This window comes from Lissotriton helveticus, chromosome 4_1 (genome assembly GCF_964261635.1).
Source record: "Lissotriton helveticus chromosome 4_1, aLisHel1.1, whole genome shotgun sequence".
NCBI lineage: Eukaryota > Metazoa > Chordata > Amphibia > Caudata > Salamandridae > Lissotriton > Lissotriton helveticus.
This window is the reverse complement of record NC_136063.1, coordinates 918,718,677-918,737,310: the sequence shown is the minus strand read 5'-3', so window position 1 is coordinate 918,737,310 and position 18,634 is coordinate 918,718,677. Positions and strand designations below refer to the sequence as shown.

At 45.2% G+C, this 18,634-nt stretch overlaps 1 protein-coding gene across 3 annotated transcripts in view; it reads right to left on the bottom strand.

Annotated features, from left to right (window-relative positions):
- Positions 1-18,634, bottom strand: part of RTTN (rotatin) — an 891,871-nt gene that overhangs the window by 638,081 nt on the left and 235,156 nt on the right. For all 3 annotated transcript variants that reach the window (XM_078687523.1, XM_078687524.1, XM_078687525.1), the window contains one exon: positions 12,382-12,497. In XM_078687523.1, coding sequence (XP_078543649.1) covers positions 12,382-12,497 — 116 coding nt within the window. The remainder of the gene's footprint in view (positions 1-12,381; positions 12,498-18,634) is intronic.

Below are 18,634 nucleotides of genomic sequence, written 5' to 3'. Positions count from 1 at the left end.
GGACGTCCTGTAGATCTGTCCCCTGCGTCTTTACTGCGGGTTGTAGGTCAGCCACAATCTTCTCCCCCTCCTTCACTCTGTCTGCCAGTTTGCGGTGGTCGTCGCGGACCAAGCTGATGTCCGTCGAGAGAGTGCCCAGGCACTCCTCCATTGAGAGTCGGGACAACTCTATGGCCGCCAGCACCTGGTCCAATTTCGCTGATAAGGTGGGGTCCGTTTGCGTTGCGTTGGTTTGCGACCAGGCCCGGGTGTGTGGCATGTTCTCGGGGGCCGTTTCAGGGACGGCGGTCACCTGCGTGCCCCTTGGTTTCCCCATGTTGACAGTAGGTGGGGCACTGTGTGTCTACGAGGGCGGGGAAAGATGGGTCCCTTGAGGAGAAGTCCCTCGGGTATACCCCAGGCTGAAGAGGATGCGCGTCCACTATAGGTGTAGGATGGTCAGGGATTAGTCCACCAGGTCCTGGGCGCTCGAGCAAGTAGGGCAAGTCCAGGGTGTAGGCCGGCGTCCTTGTCGTGGTTATCGGTGGCCCCACCACGGTGGTTCCCGCTGCGGGGGAAGGGTGCCCTCGGATGTAGGTCGACAGCCCCTCACAGAGTCGCCCCGCAGTGGGATGTAGGGAAGTCTCTAGACACCTAGGTAGGGCTGGTTTGTATTGTTCGTTCAGAAGCCCTTGGGAGCACGGCTAGATCGTCAGGGGGCAGGAGACAGGAACATGCAGTTGGTTCACAGCCGGCAGGGACCCCGATGGCGAGACAGGGGGCTCCGCGTCCGTCGTCACATGCAATCGACCTCAGGTACCTTGTGGAGGTCGGGCACCTCGAGGGAGCGGGTGTCTGTGGTCCGTGGAGGGCGCTGCAGCCAGTCAGCTTGTCTCCGCGTCGTGCCCACCGCCCGAGGCGGTCACAGCAATGGCGGTAGGCTCCGGAGGTGGTGCAGCACGTTCCCCTGGGGCCCTGGCGCGGACGAGGTTAGTTCCTAAAGTGCTGGGGCGATCTCCACAGCAGGAGGGGCGTCTGGAGGTCGGGGCACCGCAGCGCTTAGGGCGAGGGTCCAGCAGGAGGTATCGCGCCCGTTTTCAAGCGCGGGCAGGTCCGGGCGCCATGTTAGGTTCAGGCACCCTAGAGAGTTCCAGTGTCCATGGGCCCCAGGTGATGTCCCGGCCCGTCAGCGACGCGCTGTGTAGCGGGGTCCCAATGTCAGCAGCCCACACCTGTGGCAAAGGAACGTGTCCCCAAGGATCCGCCCAGCAGGGGAATTGGGCACTCACCGAGGAGGGCAGCTCTGGCCGTCGGGAAGGATCCGGCAAATCGAGGCCCCACAGGAGGTAGTCCCGGTCGATCCACAGTATCAGGCGAGGTAGCACCAGGGCAGATCCCGCCCCGTGGCGGGGCAGAGGCGCTGGTGTAGCGGCATCACGGGGCCGCTGCCGCCACCTTGAGTCCTGGCGCGCGGCTCCGGTAGAAAGTCCGACCCCGTTCACCTCATTCAGCGTGGGTAGCACTCAGCGCCCCGGGGCATGGCCGCAGGTAGTCTCCGTCGGTCGCGGCCACAGACAGGGTAGTGCCGGGTCGGTTCAGGTGTCACTGCGAGTTAGCTGTAGCAGTGTATCGGAGGTACGGGGCCGCGGCCGCCATCTTGGAGCCTGGCGCGTGGCTCCGGTAGCTTATCCGCCTCCCAACTCCGCTCCTGGGACAGATAGCGCTTCGTCCAGGAGTGCTCTTAGACTTAGAGGCAGTCCGGTCGCAAGTTCTAGTGGCTGAGGCTCCCGGCGATCCTCGGAACTGGGCAAGATGCTAGCCCGATCGCGGAGCCTCAGCAAGACACAGCCGCCATCGTGGCTTGCCAAGCCACGCCCCAATACTTAAATAAAAGTTATTGTCATTTATAATGGCAATAACTTTTGTGAAGATTATGTTCAGTGTATTTTATTGTGATGAAAACCCAAGAACAGAAGTGAAATATTAACATCTTTTTGTGACATTTGTAATAAAGCTTGAAACATTTGGAGAACATATTTGAACCAGTTGTTGTTGAATGGTTGCACAGATTGATGCTGTGGTAGCGCTGAGTGATGTTGTGGTGGCGATGAGTGATGCTGTGGCGTTCAGTGATGCTGTGTTAGCGCATAGTGATGTTGTGGTGCCCCCGAGTGATGCTGTGGTGGTGCTGAGTGATGCTGTGGTGATGCGATAGATAGATAGAGTGAGTGTGTTAGATAGAGTGAGTGCGATAGATAGAGTGAGGGCGATAGATAGAGTGAGGTGGATAGAGTGAGGCCAATAGATAGAGTGAGGCCAATAAATAGATAGAGGGAGGGTGATAGAGGGAGGGTGATAGATAGAGTGAAGGCGATAGATAGATAGAGTGAGGGCTATCGATAGCTAGATAGAGTGATGGCGATAGATAGCGTGAGTGCGATAGATAGATAGACAGAGTGAGGGCGATAGATAGATAGTTATAGTGCGGGCGATAGATAGATAGAGGGCGATAGAGTGAGGGGTGATAGATAGAGCGAGGGCGATAGATAGAGTGAGGGCGATAGATAGAGTAAGGGTGATGGATAGATAGAGTGAGGGCGATAAATAGTGTAATTATGTGGCGTGTAATTATGTGGCACTGAGTGGTATTTTGAGTGTATGTTGCATTGAGTGCAGTGTAATTACGTGGCGTGTAACTATGTGGTACTGAGTGGTATTTGGAGTGTATGTTGCATGGAGTGCAGTGTAATTACGTGGCGTGTAACTATGTGGTACTGAGTGGTATTTGGAGTGTTTGTTGCATTGAGCGCAGTGTAATTATATTGCACTGAGTGGTATTTGGAGTGAATGATGCATTGAGTGCATTGTAATTATGTAGCGTGTAATTATGTGGCACTGAGTGGTATTTGGAGTGTATGTTGTGTTGAGCGCAGCGTAATTTTGTAGCATATAATTATGTGGCACTGAGTGGTATTATGAGGAGTGTATGTAGTATTCAGTAGAGTGCAATTGTGTGGAGTGTAATTATGTTGCACTGAGTGGTATTTTTTGGATGTATGTTGCATTGTAATTATGTAGCATATATTTATGTGGCAATGAGTGGTATTGTGTGGAGTATGTGTTGCATTCAGAAGAGTGTAATTATGTGGCGTGTAATTATGTGGCACTGAGTGGTATTGTTTGGAGTATGTGTTGCATTCAGAAGAGTGTAATTATGTGGCGTGTAATTATGTGGCACTGAGTGGTATTGTTTGGAGTGTATGTTGCATTGAGTGCAGTGTAATTATGTAGCATATAATTATGTGGCACTGAGTGGTATTGGGTGGAGTGTGTGTTGCATTGAGTGCAGAGTAATTATGTGGCGTGTAACTATGTGGCCCTGAGTGGTATTTGGAGTGTATGTTGCATGGAGTGCAGTGTAATTATGTGGCATTTAATTATGTGGCAATGAGTGGTATTTTGAGTGTATGTTGCGTTGAGCGCAGTGTAATTATGTGGCGTGTAATTATGTGGCACTGAGTGGTATTTGGAGTGTATGTTGCATTGAGTGCAGTGTAATTATGTAGCATATAATTATGTGGCACTGAGTGGTATTGGGTGGAGTGTGTGTTGCATTGAGTGCAGAGTAATTATGTGGCGTGTAACTATGTGGCCCTGAGTGGTATTTGGAGTGTATGTTGCATGGAGTGCAGTGTAATTATGTGGCATTTAATTATGTGGCACTGAGTGGTATTTTGAGTGTATGTTACATTGAGTGCAGTGTAATTATGTGGCGTGTAATTATGTGGCACTGAGTGGTATTTTGAGTTTATGTTACATTGAGTGCAGTGTAATTATGTGGCGTGTAATTATGTGGCACTGAGTGGTATTTAGAGTGTTTGTTGCATTGAGTGCAGTGTAATAATGTGGCGGGTAGTTATGTGGCACTGAGTGGTATTTGTAGTGTGTTGCATTGAGTGCAGTGTAATTATGTAGCGTGTATTTTATGTGGCACCGAGTGGTATTTTGAGTGTATGTTGCATTGAATGCAGTGTAATTATGTGGCACTGAGTGGTATTTGGAGTGTATGTTGCATTGAGTGCAGTGTAAATATGTGGCGTTTAATTATGTGGCACTGAGTGGTATTTGGAGTGTATGTTGCATTGAGTGCAGTGTAATTATGTGGCGTGTAATTATGTGGCACTGAGTGGTATTTGGAGTGTATGTTGCATTGAGTGCAGAGTAATTATGTGGCGTGTAATTATGTGGCACTGAGTGGTATTTGGAGTGTATGTCGCGTTGAGTGCAGTGTATTATGTGGCGAGTAATTATGTGGCACTGAGTGGTATTTGCAGTGTATTTCACGTTGAGCGCAGTGTCATTATGTGGCGTGTAACTATGTGGCACTGAGTAGTATTTGGAGTGTATGTTGCATGGAATGCAGTGTAATTATGTGGTGTGTAATTATGTGGCACTGAGTGGTATTTGGAGTGTATGTTGCATTGAGTGCAGTGTAATTATGTGGCGTGTAATTATGTGGCACTGAGTTGTATTTGGAGTGTATTTTGCATTGAGTGCAGTGTAACTATGTGGCGTGTAACTATGTGGCACGGAGTGGAATTTGGAGTGTATGTTGCATGGAGTGCAGTGTGATTATGTGGCGTGTAATTGTGTGGCACTGAGTGGTATTTGGAGTGTATGTTGCATTGAGTGCAGTGTAATTATGTGGAGTGTAATTATGTGGCACTGAGTGGTATTGTTTGGAGTGTATGTTGCATTGAGTGCAGTGTAATTATGTAGCATATAATTATGTGGCACTGAGTGGTATTGTGTGGAGTATGTGTTGCATTCAGAAGAGTGTAATTATGTGGCGTGTAATTATGTGGCACTGAGTGGTATTTGGAGTGTATGTTGCAATGAGTGCAGCGTAATTATGTGACGGGTAATTATGTGGCACTGAGTGGTATTTGGAGTGTATGTTGCATTGAGCGCAGGGTACTTATGTGGCATGTAATTATGTGGCACTGAGTGGTATTTGGAGTGTATGTTGCATTGAGTGCAGTGTAATTATGTGGAGTGTAATTATGTGGCAATGAGTGGTATTTGGAGTGTATGTTGCATTGAGTGCAGTTTAATTATGTGGCATGTAATTATGTGGCACTGAGTGGTATTTGGAGTGTATGTTGCGTTGAGTGCAGTGTAATTATGTGGCCTGTAATTATCTGGCATTGAGTGGTATTTGGAGTGTATGTTGCGTTGAGCGTAGTGTAATTATGTAGCATATAATTATGTGGCACTGAGTGGTATTATGAGGAGTGTATGTTGTATTCAGTAGAGTGTAATTGTGTGTGAGAGTGCAGAGTGTGTGAGGGTGCAGAGTATGGGGTGCAGAGTGTGTGAGGGTGCACAGTGTGTGAGGGTGCAGTGTTTTAGGGTGAAGTGTGGCATTAAAAAGTATACTGCTTCTGTGTTTGCGCTCAGACATCACTGTGCATGTCATATTAGTTGTGGTATTTAATATCATAGTGCTGCTATATCAATAAATGCACATCACTTGCGGTATACTCTATGCATCAACATAAATAGTAAAATAAAAGACCTATAGGTTGCAATGCATAGTGCACTCTGCACTGTTCGAAGTAAGTAAATTTAATAATGGGAAAGGACAGTTTTTTAATAAAGTGTCCTTGAAGCGCTGATTAAGGATGTACAAAGAGCTTCTACTAATAAATGTGTTACCACGAAGTAACAATAAGGAGCCAGTTAGAAAAAAGGGTAAAATACCGGCAACTAGAAACACAAGTAAAGGCTTCATAAATTAATGAAGCGCAATAAATAAAAGCGTCTGTAACCGAAAAAAAGTACAGGCTCCATTGATTAATACAGTGCAGTCAAGTGATGTCCTCGCCCAAAACACGCAAAAACATGCGCTTCACGAGGTAAGAGACTCGCCAATAGGAACAAGCGGTCTGGCCTAGGCAAGGTGGTGTGACGGGAACCAAGGACTGGGCGAGAATGGATGGGGAATGCCAGCAGGAAGGGAGGTGGTGGCTAAGCAGCTGGGGTGTTGCTTGTAAACAACAAGCTCTGGCATTGCGCGTAGGGGGGCGGGGTGCGGATTCCTTTGAAGTCTGATGCCAAGGCTTACAGGCTGACAAATGGTGTGCTATGTGCACGTGCTCGCACACATGCACTGTAGGCAATCGGCCTAGAAAAGTCTTTGGGTGCAATTTTTAAAGCCCCTACATAATATCTCGCCAACAAGCATTGCTAAAGCAATGCCTTAAGCGAGACCTAAAAAAACATTCTACAGTTTGTCCTTTCATACTCCCCGTACTCCCGCAAGATTGTCTCATAGTTCACTTTACAAAATCCTCCCACTTTGCAGGCAGAAAAAAGTAAAACACTAGTCTCTGTGCTAAAAGAAAAAGCAGTTTGTGATAAGACACAGATATTTCACCTCTGTAATGAACGCACAACACGTGACAAGCTAAACAACTTAATTTAAAGTCATCTTTATTGTTCAATTACCTTCTAAAATCCAGCATTGTTAGTTTGGGGGTGCTGGAGCAGCACCCCGGACTCATATTTCTAGGACCTATTTTATTTTGTATTTTTTAGGTAGTTTTATATAGCACGAACTTGACCCGAAGGTATTGGGTATCAGATCGCTTTACAGTAGCACCAGTTGTGTTACATGAGGACACATTCATTTTTTGTTGGGCACTGGGAGGTTAAGTGATTTGCCCAGAAGAAAACAAGTTACTTACCTGTAACTTTGGTTCCCCAGTATTGGTAACTTTCATAGATTCCCATGCTTTGTATCGTTCCCCGTTGTCGGAATGGGAGCCTCGGTAAATAAAAACATATCATAACCATAGGTACAAATAAGAAAATCAGGCCTAGGCCTCATCTCATTTTGTAGCATATCACCCTCTTTGTGTAAAAGAGCCCAAACTTTCTGCAACAACCAATCAGAATAGCCTCACCCCACAGAACCTTCCTGAGAGAGCCTCAGAGCCTCAGATTTTCGTAGCCGTGGTGCAAACAGCCACTATCTCCGTAAAAAGGCCGAGCTTTCCCAGGGGAGGAGGGTGGGCGCATGGGAATCTATGAAAGTTACAATACTGGGGAACCAAAGTTTCAGGTAAGTAACTTGTTTTCTTACCCCAGTATTGGAACTGTCATAGATTCCCATGCTTTGTATCAGAGTAGCTAGCAGTAAGCCATAAAAGCACATTTTGTTACATGAATCTCATGACATGACAAGAGCTATGCTCCTAGGAAACAAATCATAAAATGTTACCATAAAAAGAAGACAATAGCTGATACAAAATGTGATATACAGGAAGGAGGGATTGTAGGGAAAGCTCACCTCTTATTGAAAAAGATTCCTGAGAACTGCTTGTCCAACAGCAGCGTCATCCTTCACTGTAGACTCTAGGCAGTAGTGTCTTGTGAAGGTATGTGTACTGCTCCACGTTGCTGCCCTGCAGATGTCCTTTATAGGGACTCCAGAAAATAGAGCCACCGAAGATGCCACTGATCTTGTAGAATGTGCACAGACTTTCCTTTCAAGTGGTTTGCCCGCTCCTTGGTGGCAGAACTGAATAGCACTGGAGATCCAGCGGTAAATGCTGGCCTTGGTCAGCGGAAAACCCTTCTACGGGGCGCTGTAAGACACGAACAGTTGTGAGGATTTCCTAAAAGGCTTTGTGCGCTCTAAATAGAACTTTAAACACCTTTGAACGTCCAAAGAATGCAAGGATCTTTCTGCTGGAGAAGTAGGTCGCGGAAAGAATGACTTTAGAATTAAAGGTTCATTCAGATGGAATTCCGACGGCACCTTTGGGATGAACCTCGGATTTGTTCGAAGGATCATGACATCCCGCTTGAACTGAAGGAAAGGTTCCACTATAGACAGCGCCTGCAGCTCACTTACTCTCCTCGCCGATGTCAATGCCAACAGAAGAGCTAGTTTCCAAGATAGGAATTTAAGGTCCGTCTTGTGAATGGGTTCAAACGGAGCATTCATTAGCTGAGCTAACACCAAATTAAGCCGCCAAATGGGAGGCGGGGGATGGACTGGGGGATACATCCGAAACAGGCCTTTTAAGAACTGCTTGGCAATCCTAGCGGACCAAAGAGAAGGACCTGAAGATGTCCTCCTGAATCTTGAGATGGCCGCCAGATGAACTTTCACAGAAGAATTAGCCAATCCAGATTTAGCCAGCAACAGGAAGTTTGGTAACACCTGATGTGGGGCTGAAGTGTAAGGGTGAAGATGCTGTGTCTGACACCATATGCAGAATCTTTACCATTTTGCTTTATACGTCTTGTTCGTACTTGGAGCTCGAGACTGAGACAAGACGTCCCTACACTCCTTGGGGAGGTTCAAATCTCGGAACTCCCTGTATTCAGGAGCCACGCTGTCAAGTGTAGTGAGCTCGGGTCCGGATGGAGCACTTGACCCTGAGACCTCGACAACAGGGAAGGAACCAGTCACAGGCGAATGGGATGATTCTGAGAGAGCAAGAGGAGCTCTGTGTGCCAAAACTGCTGGGGCCACGCTGGTGCAATCAAGATCATTCTGCACGGTTCCACCTTGATCTTCCTGATTAACCTCGGGATTAAGGGTATCGGAGGAAAAGCGTAAAAGAATGCGCCATACCAGGCAATCGAAAGCGCGTTCCCCAAGGACCCCGGATGGTGATCCCTGCTTGCATAGAACCGGCATTTGGTGTTCTCCGGAGTCGCAAACAGGTCTATGGTCGGGGTCCCCCAGATTGAAAACACCTCCTCTAGAATGGTTTGGTCTAACTCCCATTCGTGGTTGATCGATTTCTGACGACTTAGCGCATCCGCTGTGACATTGAGCGAACCTGCAAGGTGTTCTGCAGTCAGAGCAATCTTGTGAAGAATCGCCCAATCCTAAATTAGTTGAGCTTCTGTGGATAGAGTCTGAGATCTTGTTCCCCCCTGCTTGTTGATTTAGTGCATGGCCGTCGTGTTGTCCGTCCGGACCAGCACTGAATGATTCCGAATCCGTGGCAGAAAAGCCTGCAAGGCTAATCGGATGGCTTTGAGCTCCAACAGGTTGATGTGGCACTGGCGCTGACCTGGATTCCAATGTCCACTGACTTGGAGGTGCTGGAGCACCGCTCCCCAGCCTTCTAATGAGGCGTCTGTGGTGAGAACCATGGGAGTCGGAGGAAGCATGAAAGTGAAACCATCCGCGATGTTGCTGCTCAATAACCACCATCTGCATGCCTCTTTCATCTCTGATGTCACAGTAATCCTGTCGTCGAAAGAGCCCTCTGCTTGGTACCATTGTTTGTCGAGCTGTTCTTGCAGAGGCCGCATCCGCAGCCTGCAATGCAGAATCAATGGAATGCAGGATGAAATCGATCCGAGCAGGGACTTGTAGAGCCGTACTGTTATGGATTTCTTTTTTAGCAATTGGCGAGCCGAAAGCATCAATTTGTTTTGACGTTCGTTTGTTGGGTAAACCTTGCAGAGTGTCGTGTCCAAAATTGCCACTAGAAACCTTGCGGACCTGGACGGTTGAAGAACTGACTTGTTCTTGTTGAGCTGAAGGCCCAGGTGATTGAACAATTGAATGCATGTCGCAATGGCCTTAGAAGTTTCCTGGAAAGATGGAGCTTTGACTAGCCAGTCGTCCAGGTAGGGGAAAACTTCCAGAGACTGCTTCCTGAGGAAAGCTGCTACTGGAGCCAAAACCTTGGTGAATATCCTCGGAGCAGACCGGAGACCAAAAAGAAGTACTTTGAATTGGAAATGGCTCTTGCCTACTGTGAATCGCAAGTATTGTCTGTGAGCTGGGTGGATAGGCACATGGAAATAAGCATCCTCTAAATCCAGAGTCGCCATATAGTCCCCTGGATCTAGCAGATGAAGAATATTCTGGAGTGTGACCATCCTGAAGGACAGTTTGATGAGATAAGTGTTGAGCTCCCGTAGATCTAATATGGGGCGCCATGTTTCCGTCGTCTTGCGAACCAGGAAGAACCTGGAATAAAACCCTTTCCCTCTCTGCGAGAGAGGTATAGGCTCTATCGACCCCTTGATAAAAAGCTGGTGGGCTTCGAGACGTAGCAATCCAGATGTTTTGTTTGACTGGTGCCTGGAGCTCTGGTTGGAGGTAGATTTTGAAACTCCAACGTATGGCCACACTGAACGATATTCAAGACCCACTGGTTCGATGTTATAATTCTCCAGCTGTCTAGACAATGAGAAATCCTGCCCCCCACTGTTGTTATCGGTGGGGCAGGAACAGTAGAAAGAGCAGCGAGGCCGCTATTGCCTCTTGGAATTGTCTCTCCCTTGACGAGTGTGACGTTCTCTCTGCGGTTGACGAGAGAAAGACGCCGACTGGCCCTGACGTTGATTGGAATATTGAGGTTTGTACGATTGGGAGGATTGTGATGAATATCTCTGTTGGTTGCCACCCATGTAAGAGGAGAAACCTCTTCCTCTCGCACCTCTAAATGGACCTTACGATAATTCAAAGATCCCAAGGACTTTGCCGTGTCCGTATCCTTCTTAATGCTTTGAAGGGCGTCATTCACATGCTTTCCGAAAAGCATTTCCCCATCGAATGGCAAGTCCAAGATCTTGTTCTGGACTTCCTGGCGAAACCAGGTCGCCCGCACCCAGCCCTGATGTCGTAGCACAGCTGACCCAGCCAGAGCACGAAAAGCAGTAGACGCTATGTCCATAGCACAATCTATCACCTCTGACGAGAATCTTTCTCCTTCCATCAACACCTTCCTGGCTTCATCCCTTGGTGATTCTGGAAGCTGTTCCACAAACGGGAATAGATCGCACCACATCTGGCGATCATACCTGCCCAGGATGGCCAGAGCATTGGCAGCACGAACTAGAAGGCCGGCCATAGAGGAGAATCTATTTCCTACATTGTCCAAGCGCCTCCCTTCCTTGTCCGGAGGCGTAGTAAAAGGCGGTCCCGTCGACGGAGCTACATGAGAAGACAGGCTTTTCTGAGAAGAAGTCGTCGACGTACCTGCTGATTTCGTCGTCGACGGACGCTGTTTTTTGTCAGGCTTTCCATCCTGAGAGACAGCAGCCAGTGTTTTGCTCCCCTTCGCTTTTTGGGATGGTTGCGAAGGAACAGAAGCATCCTTTTTCACCTTCTTGGCTGTGTCCACCTCAGCAGCCTGTCCCAGCCTCTCCTTTTCACCTTGGTGAGGAGATTTAATGGGACGAGCCCTCTCAGCCCTATCAGAGATCTTATGACGGGCTTGGACAGGGGCCCCAGAAGAAGTAGAGGGAGGAGACCTACCCCTCTGTCTGGATTTTCTGGAGGATGTAGCCGATGAAGAGCCCTCCTCATCCGAAGACAGCACCTCCTTTCGTGACTTCATTTTCTGTAGCCAAGTCAATAATCGGCCCTCCCTGTCTCTTAATGTTTTTGTAGAAAAAGTTCTACAGATCTTGCAATCAGTGGCCTTGTGGTCCGGATACAGGCAATAGATACAGTCATCATGCGTGTCCTCCACAAAAAGTCTCTTTTTTGCACAGGTAGCACAGGCCCTGAACACAGCCTTCTTCTGCTTGTCAGACATTGTAGTTAGAAGTAAAATTGTTGAAGAATCAAGTTGAATAGAAAGAAAACTGAGCAGAGCTCAGTGGAGACTCCCTAGCACAACGTGCGGTAGAAAAATCTGAGGCTCTGAGGCTCTCTCAGGAAGGTTCTATAGGGTGAGGCTATTCTGATTGGTTGTTGCAGAAAGTTTGGCCTCTTTTACACAAATAGGGTGATATGCTACAAAATGAGATGAGGCCTAGGCCTGATTTTCTCTTTTGTACCTATGGTTATGATATGTCTTTATTTACCGAGGCTCCCATTCCGACGACGGGGAATGATACAAAGCATGGGAGTCTATGAAAGTTCCAATACTGGGGTAATCACAGGATGTTGCGCATCCTTGCCGAGACTCGAACCAGGTTACCCAGATTTGAGGTTGACAGATTTGAGGTTGGCCCAACAGCTAGGGTGGTCAACTCTTCTACCCTATTGTCACATTACCTTTTGCAGGGAGGCATTAGCTGCCTACAAGTGCTGTGAGAGGACTGGAAAGTTATAAGTAAAACAGTTACAAGTTTTTAAGAATTATACGTTTCTAGAAGTTCACCAATAGAGGGTACGAGACTTTTCAATATTATGCAAATGTAGAAGATCCGATACAGGAAACGTCTTTGCAAAGAGTGAGGCGATACATAATTAATGGTACTACATCAGCAATTCACGGAATAAGGAGAAACGGAAAGACACACAAAAAATGCATAATTCTAAATGAAATTTCTCAAGACTGTGCTTATCTCTCAGGCCAGTTACTTAATAAAAAAAAGAATAGCAGACAAGCATTATCCTGATCCTACCAGTTCTTGCCCAATTAGGCTACTATCCTCCCAGACGTCGTCAGACAGTGCTTCACCAATGAGCAGCATGTTCTCAGTAAGCAATTCCAGAACTTGCATAGTCGTCTTTCTGCTGCCTGCATTTTCAAATGAAAGGAACATAACAAAAAAAATCAAATGTACTTAAATTCTTTTCATGCGTCAACCTTGCTTGGACTGCAACAAATGCTAGACAATACCAGTAGGTTCACCATTCAGTTAGAGTCTTCAAAATGGTTAACACTTTCAGTGCATCTATTTGTATGCACTGGGAGTCATTTCCCACTTGCTTATTTTTGCAAAACTATTCCATTTTGGCCCACTACAGACCGAGTCTGTGAACTGGTGGGAGCATTCTCCCAAGTAGTGCCTCCAACAACACTCCCCTGAAAATGTTTACTACCAAAAGGTATTATACCCAAAAGTCTTTGCTCCTATTTGTAGGACTATATTCCGACAGTTATCGATAGGTGTGTATAAGAGTTTGAGGAATGCAGCAGGCGCCTTGGATTCTGAGCACCAGGCAAACTACTTAGTTTGAAGCTTTGAAGGAGAAATATGATGCAACTACTCCAGGATGGGAGATTGATGGAAGAACCTTGGAGGTAATTACTTTCTTCTAGCTGGCTGCTTCAGGAGGTGCAGTGATATGACTGGGTGACTAAAAGCACACAGATGTCTTGTATGGTACGCTTCAAGCACTATAGATTTAAAATGGAGATGATTTCTGAGGAGATCGGAAAAACAGTCGGGCACAGAGCCTTGACTTTCAATATGTGTCATGCGTGGTAGGGATTTGACACCAGCCTTGAAAGGAAGGCTATCCTGTAAGTACAAGGGTTTCCCCATAATATGAAACATTAGAACTATTTGTGACCTCATTACAGGACAGCAAGTCGCCAATCTTATCAAACCACTGGAGGGCAAGACTTTGGGGTGCAGAGGGGAATTGTTGTAAAGAGTCAAAGTGCTGAGACCAATGCTAAAGGCTAGCAACCCTTGAGACTTACTTTCTGAAGGGAGGCTCCATTCATAACACATATTGGCTTGGAGCCATTACGTCACATGTTCTCAAATGCAGATCACATGGGTGGACCCCATGGGCCATTTATCGAATAATGTTCCCATACGTGCTTACAGGAAAAGTTCCTTTCTTACTATTTAGAATTCAATAACTAACACAACTGCAAGAGATTTCTGCGCTATGTAAGATCACTGTCACCAAGGCAGGGTTGAGATGCCACATCACAACAGGAGGGAAGAAAGAGAAACTACCTCTCCTCTCGCTAGTGAGAGTGTAAGAGAAGCACTAGGGCTGATGGCGTAAGGTACAGAAGATTTTGTGTGTAGTGTACCCCATTCAGATCGATCACCCCCATAACAAAGTAAATATATTAATTTTGATTGCTGCGTGAAACACACACATTACATGTGGGAAATGCTTTGCACTAACAGGTTTGATTAACATATTAATTAAAGATGTAAAACGCATGTTTAATCTATTTTGTGCATTTAAGTGGTGTAATAGTGCATATCTATGTTGTAATGTACATTGTGCACTGCATGCTGCTTTTCTGCTTCATTTTTAATGGCTTGCAGTGTGATGCTTTTCTGCTAGGTAACAGTTTTAAAGGATAAATATTAGCACTGGTGGGTGGGGGGACAGAAAACACTTATATTCTGTGTATTTACATTTTATTTTTGTGTTTATCGTAGTTTTGGTTGGTTGCCAATTCCAAAATGGCTTCGCTTTTCCCAGTTCTGCGCAGTAGAAAAAGCTTACATCATTTTGCTGAGAGAAGCTCGTCCATGCTCTGTGCTTCACTGAAAACTTTGCAACTTCAGCTGACTATATTCGAGGCCATTTGATATGAACGCTGGTGAGTGGCTGTGGGCCAAAATGATAACCACGAGAACAGCTGAATGTCTGGCAAGGATAAGAGTCAAATGCCTTTCAAAAATGACCACGTGGAAACAGCTGAATCACTGAAAATGAACATTTAAAGGCCTGATGATGAACCAGAACAGTCGAACTTGTATTTATCAGTTTGTCAAACAAAGTTATTCACGGACATCCTGGAAGTTAAGAAATGCATGGACAGTCAAATTTGTATCCGTCAGCTTTTTAATCAGGAAGTTATTCATGGACCTCCTGAAAATTAACAAATACATTGTTGATAAACGAACACCCTGAAAGCTAATAATTGCAATGTCATGACCAATTAGAGAAAGGAAAAGGGCAAGACTTCAAACATTTGAGGGTAGAGAGCCAGCAAATACAGTATAAATATCAGACCAAAATTGGGTTTTAATGTCACTAAAGCTGATCGCAGAGAGAAGCTGATTGCACTGCAGCTGTTTGCAGAGATGCTGGGAGCCTGAAACTATGCCGGAAGGCTCACTGATAACCTCTGTAGGTTGGAGAACGTTGCGGGACACTAGCCTGGGGGACTGCATCCGAGGAGGCTTGGGTTGGCAAGTATAGATGGGGTTTAGTGCTGGGTAGGAAGGTTTTAGTGTAGAAATCTTCAGAATTAAAAGCATGTTTTAACTATGGTTCTCAGATCTTTTTCATGAATAATTTCTCTTTCAGTTTTTGAGAGAGAGAAACCTGTTTATTTAGACCATAGTCTTTTAAACAAAACAAAACAAAACACACACAATCAGAGTCCAAAAAGTACGAATAGACAGAATTTCTACTACATCATAAATAATTAAAATTCAATACAGGTTAAAAAGAAAGGTTAAAAGAGGGTGACTCCCTCAGACACGCAATTCATTAAACCCAAACTTTACAGAGTTCTCACATATCTAGAAGAATTTAAAACAAATTTAAATTTTATAAAAAGGCTTAAAAGGACTTAAAATCAATGTCCCTCCTTCAATAGCTCCCTTCCAAAATCTTTTATTGCCTTCAGGAATTTACCCAATCCAATTGCGATTTCTAACAAATGCATATCTGTAAGTAAGCAAATCGCCTGGGCACGTGAAATTACCTATGTAATAGGAATATAGGACGTAAAAACAGTTTCCTTAAATCATGTACAAATGTGCAATCAAGCAGTATGTGCAACATATCATTTCTTAGGCCCCGCCCACAGTTACAGTTACCTTCTAGGCCAATCAGTACGGACTTTAATTTCCCATCTATCTTCCAGGGGTTAATCCCCACCCGGAACCTTAGTATTTCATATCTTAACCCTTGGTTAGGCAATATATCCAGATACGGGAACCAGCCTTCATTTACCCAAGAGTTCTTTGACCACTGGACCGATTTTTTCTCCAGCATGTAATCTAGGTCCTGTGCCTTTGAGAACGTCTGGCCTTGTTCCCTAAGTGTTCTCTTTGTAAAGTCGCCTATTTGGGCGTTCTGGGTAAATCTCACATTAAGGCGCCCAGATACTTTCTGGAGTGTTTTTCTCAAATCCTTTGCCCAGCCAAGATTACTTATTTGGATTTCCTCTCCACACCATTGTGAGACCTTAGGTGTCAATCCTGGGTCTTGGCGCTTCCAAAATCTTACCAGGGCCATTTGGGATTGTACACTCCAAGAAGTTAACCCTAGTTCCACTCTAATTGCTTGGACCATTGTACAATTAGGTAAAGACAATAAAATTTTTAAAAATGTTCCCTCTTCCTGATCCCACTCATGTTTACCGCTCAAGTATAACACTTCTGTCCCATACAATACTTGGGGGGGGATCATTGCTTCAAATGCCTTTATCATTGGTTTGTGTGTCATGTCTCCATATTCTTTATTAAACTTTTTTAGCCCACATGTGGATGAAAAGGCTTTATCTTTTTGAGCCTCCAGATGGGTACGCCATTTTAGCGCACTGTCAAACCAGAGGCCTAAGTATCTATATTCCTTAACTACCTCTAGTTTGTCATCACCCAAGAACCAATTAAAATTCTTCTTACTCTTTCCAAAGCATAAAACCTTAGTTTTTTCCATATTTACAGTCAGTATTTTCCTATCACAATAATGTTTAAAAGCAGTTAATTTCCTTTGGAATCCTATTTCAGTTTGGTCCAGGATCACTAGATCGTCAGCATATAAAAGGCAATGCACTTTATGCCCATTCATTCTTGGACTTGCGCTTCTTTCCACTTCAAGTGCCACGGGAAGATCTGCCAAGAAGATTGAAAATAGCAGGGGTGCCAAGACGCACCCCTGTCTAAGACCATTCCCTACTAATATCTTATGAGTTAAAGCCCCATGCGTATCTCTAATGGCCTGGGCCCAATTCCCACTATGAAGCTCTTTTAGGATCATCAACAAGCCATCCGGTAATCCATATTTTAACATATCTTCCCAAAGTTTATTACGATCCACAGAATCGAACGCTGCTCGAAAATCGACAAAACAGCAAAGTAGCTTCCCATTTTGTTCTATCGATTTCCGAGCCAGGGCCATAGGGCAAAGCAATGATCTATTGTGGAGTGGCCTTCTTTGAAGCCACCTTGTTCCACTGGGATAATTGCTCTCTCTTCTGCCCAAATATTTAACCTACCTAGAATGATCTTGGCAAAAACTTTCTCTCCAATATCGAGTAGATTGATTAATCTATAATTCCTTGGTGCGTTGACATACCCTTTTTTATGGATGGGTCTAATTATCGCACCCTTCCAATTACTAGGTATTATCCCTAGTTCTAGGATTACTACAAACATGTTGGAGAAAAATTCAGCCCACCAGGGTGTACATAGCTTAATTATCTGGGCAGGCAGGTTATCTGGTCCAGCAGCTCTTGTTAGGTTAAGGGTCTTTATTGTATTAAATACATTTTCTACTGAGAAGTCTGGTTTTAGATCGTCTACTAGACCTCTCCAGTCCCCCTGCGCTTCCTCTTCAATTTCTCTCCCCGCTGGGTATAGTTCTTTCAGGTAAACCTCCCAAGCACCCTCTTCTACCACACAGATCATTGAAGCGGCTGGGGCCTCTGATCCTGATCGGACTAGATTCCAAAACAGCCGTATATTCTTTGATTCTATTGCCTCCAGCAATTTACCCCAACAGACATCCTTATGGGCTCTTCTTGTGCTATTAAGAAGCATGATATAGTCTTTCTTTAATTTGGCGAGGTTTTCTGCTCTAGCCTTATCATATTTTTTACGCAGACTGCGTTGTTCTCTCCTTAGTTCTCTTTTCTTATTTAGACCGTCTGTATTAAACCAGTTACCTTTCTTGACCTGTGTGTGTTGGTTACTCTTGCTGGCCTTTGCGTCCGTTCTGAGTTCAACCTTGATGCTTTGTACCACTTGGTTTATCTTATCAGTATACCAGGCCAGATCTAAACCAGCTGTACATCCTAAAGGTATATTTTGTTGGAGCCTGGTTAACTTTTCTATGTATTCTTCGGTTAGCCGTGTTGAAATTCGCCTAGGATAATCCCTCTGTTGTATATTTACTTTCTCGGCGACAATTTCTTGGGAATTTACCAACTCCAGTTCTAAAATATTGTGGTCACTATCTTCTATATGGTTGACCTTAAAGCCCTTTATTAGATTGAAATTCCATGCAGGCATAAAAACATAATCTATTGGACAGTTTTGTGACCCTTGTTTAAAAGTTTTCTTTGCCGGGCGGTCTTGTGGGAACCTGCCATTCAAGCAGAAAAAACTCTTGGTCGCTAAATAGTTCCCCAAACTTACATCATGCCGAGAGCATGAGCTTTCGGGAAACTTTGCTTGGATTATATTGTTGGATTCTAAAATTTCCAGATACATGAGATCATGCCGCTTAGGGTTGAGTTTATGATTAAAATCTCCTATCAACAAAATCAAATCTGAATCGTACTTTTCGCCCAGAAGATCTACATCATTCTTAAATTTTTCCATTTCAGCTCCATATTCCTCCTGGGCACCCCATTGCATGTACACATTTAAAAGCAACACATTTTCTTTCTTATTACCAACAGCAGTTAAGGTTATTCTACTACAGAGCAGCCATTTACATGTTACAGTGAGCTGGGACACATTTTTCACCGATTTTGTAGATAATAACGTCAATAAACCCCCTGCCAGGCGTCCTGATCTAGATTTTACTGCCGGTCGGTAGGCTTGACGGAACCCTTCCACTATAGGGGGCTCGCCACATAGCCAGGTCTCCCGGATACAAAGGATCACATTATTTTCTGCAAGTTCTTTTAATCGTTCTAATTTTATTTGATTTCCTAACCCATTTATGTTCCAGGTATTTGATTTCCTAACCCATTTATGTTCCAGGCTTGGG